The sequence below is a fragment of the Meleagris gallopavo genome, chromosome 14 (assembly GCF_000146605.3).
Source record: "Meleagris gallopavo isolate NT-WF06-2002-E0010 breed Aviagen turkey brand Nicholas breeding stock chromosome 14, Turkey_5.1, whole genome shotgun sequence".
Lineage (NCBI taxonomy): Eukaryota > Metazoa > Chordata > Aves > Galliformes > Phasianidae > Meleagris > Meleagris gallopavo.
In genome coordinates, this window is record NC_015024.2 from 797,137 (window position 1) to 801,977 (window position 4,841).

The 4,841-nt window shown below is 47.6% G+C and overlaps 1 protein-coding gene across 1 annotated transcript; it reads right to left on the reverse strand.

The window, feature by feature from the left end:
- Positions 1-399: 399 nt before the first annotated feature.
- DUSP7 (dual specificity phosphatase 7) lies at positions 400-4,500 on the reverse strand. Its single transcript, XM_010718280.2, has 3 exons — positions 4,470-4,500; positions 3,496-3,924; positions 400-1,239 (listed from the first exon to the last, which is right to left on the reverse strand). The coding sequence occupies exons 1-3, from the start codon at positions 4,498-4,500 to the stop codon at positions 932-934; spliced, it is 768 nt and encodes a 255-aa protein (XP_010716582.1). The 3' UTR covers positions 400-931.
- Positions 4,501-4,841: the final 341 nt, after the last annotated feature.

Consider the following 4,841-nt stretch of genomic DNA (forward strand, 5'->3'; position numbering starts at 1 on the left):
GATGACTTTAAGTCAGACAACAGGCAGCAGAAAATGAAGCTGGGCTCAGACATGCGTCTACCAACTCTGGAGGCTACAAAGAGTTTTCTCTCTGGGCAATAGCAGTGTTTTGGCAGGGGTGGCATTAAAACAAGCTTGCAGCTTAGTCACCTTGGCTGAATCAGTGCAGAGTTTGTGATTGCAAATGCAGGAGTGGTGAAGGGGTTGCGCTTAAGCCCAATTGGCCTTCCACACATCACAAAGCTTCCTACCAGATGCTAACAACAACAGCAGCAGCATGTATCTCTCTATGGAGTACCCAGTAATATGCCAGGACATACCAAGGCTTCACAAAGTGTGCAAAATGCATTTGGTCAATATAAACATTTGATTAAAAAAATAATGATCAAACAAGAAACGGAATAAAATATCGGTTTTGCAACATCGTCTGTACAAACAGTCAGGAACTTACATATTTAAAAAGAGTTTGAACCCAAAGCTTGAGTAAGATCTTATTTTTTTTTTCTTTAAATCTAAAAAGTAAACTTGGGTTTTAAAACAGTCTTGGCCCAACACTTTTTGTTCAAGGTTTCCAAGTGCATAAATCTCCTCGCTTTCCACAGCAAGCCAACCCCTGGTAAGCTCTTCACACGTGTACGTGCTCTGACGGTCCCAATGCACCCAGGAAAGGAGTTATTGCTGGTAACAGCTGCATTCAAAATGCTTTAACATCGCCCGTGTTAGATAAGCCCTGTAAAAAAGGCTACCTATTCAAACCTCTTTCATTGGGATACTAATGAATGGCATTAGCCTTCTTAAAGCAGCAACATGGCACCTCTGCCCAGAGAAGCTAGTCCTTCCAGAGCTGCCTGGCGAGACAGATTTTTGTAAGAGTTGAAATGCTCAAGAGAAGCAATTTGATGCCCAAGTTCCCAACCAGATGGCGTCTTCTTCATGTGGACTCCAGCGTGTTCAGCTGAAACAGGTTGTGGTTGGTGGGGGTGGTAAAGTAGAGCTGTTCACTGGGTGAGCGGTTGTCGCACGGGCTGTTGAGTCCCAGAGTCCTCTCAAAGTCCAGCAGCTGGCCCATGAAGTTAAAGTTTGGGGAGATGTTGGATTTTTTCCTTTTCACAAAGTCATAGGCATCGTTAAGGGACAAGTTGAGTTTCTGCATCAAGTAGGCGACGGTGACTGTTACGGACCGGCTGATGCCAGCGAGGCAGTGAACAAGGATCCCACACTTCTTGGAACGGGCCTCATCTGAAACAAGACAAGGGGAAGGGGGAGTCTATTATTCTGCACCAAGAAAGCAAAGCTTCGGAGCAGGGCCAGGTGACAGCTACATACTCAAAGGACCAGGATGACTGCTAGAACTGGATCCTCTGCTCCCACTGACACCACCTCAAATCCCTTTGACACCTCATCCCTTCTGAAAGAGCTACTGAGAGATTCCCACTATGCAGCAACGTGGCACAGACCCATTCGACACAGCAAGACCACGCATCGCAGACATTAAAGGAGGGCTGATCAAGCTTGGCACACATCCCTTTCCCAGAGAGCATCAGTACCATCTAAAGGCAGACAGGGCTGGAGACAACAGCTCCAGGGAGATGCTGGGCATAGCACAACCACCACCAAAGCAACACCTGGCCGCACACAACAGAGGAGCATGGCCCAACACCATGCAAACAACTCTCCTTTGCTATGCTCATAGCAAAGAGACTTTCCACTAGAAAGTTATTTGAATGTAACCAAAGCCAAGTGAAGCCAAGCCTGAAGTGCAGGAACTTCCCTTATTGTGAAATCCTTTTCAGGACTGAAAGAAGTGCACTTCACTACAAACAAATACTTGCGTTGGAGAAGATTTTCTCGGAACGAATGGCAGCGGGGAGTAGGAATGCAGGCTGTACCAAAAAATTGCAAAAGAACAGAAACAACATTTCCCCTCCTTGGCCACTGATTGAAAAGCACACACATGCTCATTGTCTCTCTCACAGCCAGAACAGCATGACCTCTTTATGAATTGACATCTTGATGCTAAAAGAGGGACACACTGCTGAGCACACTGAGCGCATACAAGTACACAGCTCCACTTACTTCTGGGCAGCTATATTTGCAGTCTATTGCTGAACAGAGTTTGGCAGGGAGGGAAAAGGTGGCAAGAGAAAGAGAGTCCCCAGGTAAAGCCAGTAGACACACTCTGGCACCATCAAAATGGGGGAATGCAAAGAGGCTGCAGGCAAAGTGAAATCCAGACCCATGCCACAACAGGACCCCATCCCAGCCTCTAAAACCAGGCAGGGATTTCCAGTGCTGTGGGCAACCACCCCCCAGCACATCCAGCCCTCCCGCCACTCTCTCCCTACTCCATATTCTTCCAAGACATTTTTGCTTTTCATCTGACTTGTGCTGCATTTCTTGGTGTTTGATTTTTAGAGTGAGGTAATCTTTCATTTCCTGCCATTAAATGGAAAGCATAAGCACTGTGTTCACAGGGACACTGCCTGACTGGAGCAGGCAGCTCCCAAAAGCCACATGCCAGCAGGGACCCTGTGAGCCACCCATGATGTTTAATAATGGATTCTGCATGGGAAGTGCAGACAGATGATCAAACAGGTCCCTGACGCAGGAAAAGGTGCCCCTTGCCCATACCTACCACATTATACTTTCAACCAGATAAAGAGCCATCAAGCTTTTAATAGTGATGACTTGTGCCAATTTCCCAAGTAAATCAGAACTGATGAGGCTAACTACCATCACCAATACTCCATGCAGCTCACACTGGAAATGAGCTCACACTGGAAATGAGCCTTTCAGACCAACTGACATTTCCACAAGAAAAAGAAGCAAATTTCAAAATTAATGCTAAAGGCATCTGCCCTTGTGCCCATCTCAACACCCAGCCCAGGCTGCTCAGAGGCTGTCTTGCACAGCACTTTTCCCAGCAGAGCTCTGGAGTCTAATTATTATCACTCATTGCGTTGACACTTACCTTTAAAAAAGTAACCATACAAGGAGTTACTTACACCAGGGAGACTTCCAGCAGGATCATAACTAGACTAGCAAATCTCCTGCTGAGAACCCTGCTCCCCCCCACCCTGAGACTCTAAGCACGTTCAGGAAATTGCTGGCACCACTCACAGTAACAGAACTCCCAGCAGCACTCCTTCCTGCAAGCAAACCAGGTGCCCAGAGCTCCACATTGCCTCAGCTCAGTGATTTCACACCATAGCAAACCCCCACTGAAGGGCAAGCAGCAGCAGGGCTGCTTCCCCAGCATTGCTCACAGGAGACCTGGCTGAAGGGATGGAGTTTCAGACGAGGAGGACTCCCTGAATCCATTCCAGCAAACATGCACCAAAGGCATCACTCCAGCAGTGTGCCAGCCAGCTGCTAAGCTAGCAACGATGCCGTGGCCCACAGAGGTAAAGCCAGAGACTGTCCACAGCATTAGGAAGCTGCTTGCCACATTCCTAAGTGGTGAGCATGAGAAGAGACATTCTGCCAGCTACCTACCAATAAAAGCAATGGCCTCAGGAAAGAACTGAGAAAGGTTCTGGCTCCAGTGATCTGAGATGGGGATCTGCTTGTACTTGAACTCTCCGTCGTGCTCAAACATGTTTGGCAGGTTGGGAGTCACATTTAGGATGTATTTAATGCCATATTTGCCCAGGATGTCCAAGTTGGTAGAATCTTTGGCACAGCCCAGATACAGGTATGGAAGGATCTGGACTGGAAAGGCAGGCTGATTGCTGGGAATGGGGCTCCCATCCGACTCTGTTGCGCTGCTGGGTTCCCGGTCAGATTCACCATCTGAGCAGTCAGAGCTTATCCGCAGCCCTCCCAGGCCAAGGACAGACACCGGGGGAGAGTTGTTGGGTGAGGAGCTGTCAAGGTTTGTCTCGCAGTGCTCTGAATATTCAGTCTGAAACTTGTTAAAGCCACCTGGGAAAAGGAAAAGGCAGAGAGAAATGTGTTTTACTCTTCCGCACAGATGTCCTTCCACCCGAACACACGTGCACACGCTTTCAACTACCCAAAAAGTACTCTGAGGAAGGCTTCCCCCAGGCTCTTACAGAACAAACAAATCCCAAGCAAAGAGTTTCTTACTGAGTCCGACCAACCAAATCTCAAATGCAGGGAAAGTAATAGTAAAACAAATGGCGAGAGACAATCTTACTGCATTTAGCTCCATGAGATGTCAGGCTGGGGCAGTTTAGCCAGGAGCTATTATGCCACCCGGGCAGAAAAGCACAGAAGTATCCGAGTCTGAAAAAACAAACTAAGAACAAGAAGCAAATGCCCAGGCCATTAAAAAAAAAAAACCATACAATAACTCAGCGTCAAGCAGGGAAAAAGGCTGTACGTTTTTCCAAAGAGCCATTCTCACCTCTAACTTATCACTACGTTTGTTTTTTTTTTTTTTGACAGGACAGCAACACAGGGTCACTCTTCACCTAAACCAAAGCAGGGCTGAGGAGGGACGGTACCCTTCACACCTGTCCCCAAGCCTTCCTCCATCTCAACAGCATGGGAAGAAAGGCAGAAGCAAAAACCCCTACCAACCTGCCTCCTTCCAGGCAGCACTAAAGTGTCACGGAGCCATCAGTAGCTGACACGGACAAATGGTTTAATTAGAAAGGCCTCCTGAAAACTTTGTTAGCAGTGGGTTCGGGGTCACAGAGCAGGACAGGCAGCTCCAGCCGCATCCATTCACCAACAAGCCCTCCTCCTGCAGCCGGCAGCATCGAGGAGCCATTTTGGAATTTTAATTTGAAACAGCTCTCACACTTTCCCGGAAAAAAAAAGAAAAAAAAAGAAAAGAAAAAAGAAAAAAGAAAAGAAAGGAACGGAACGGACCG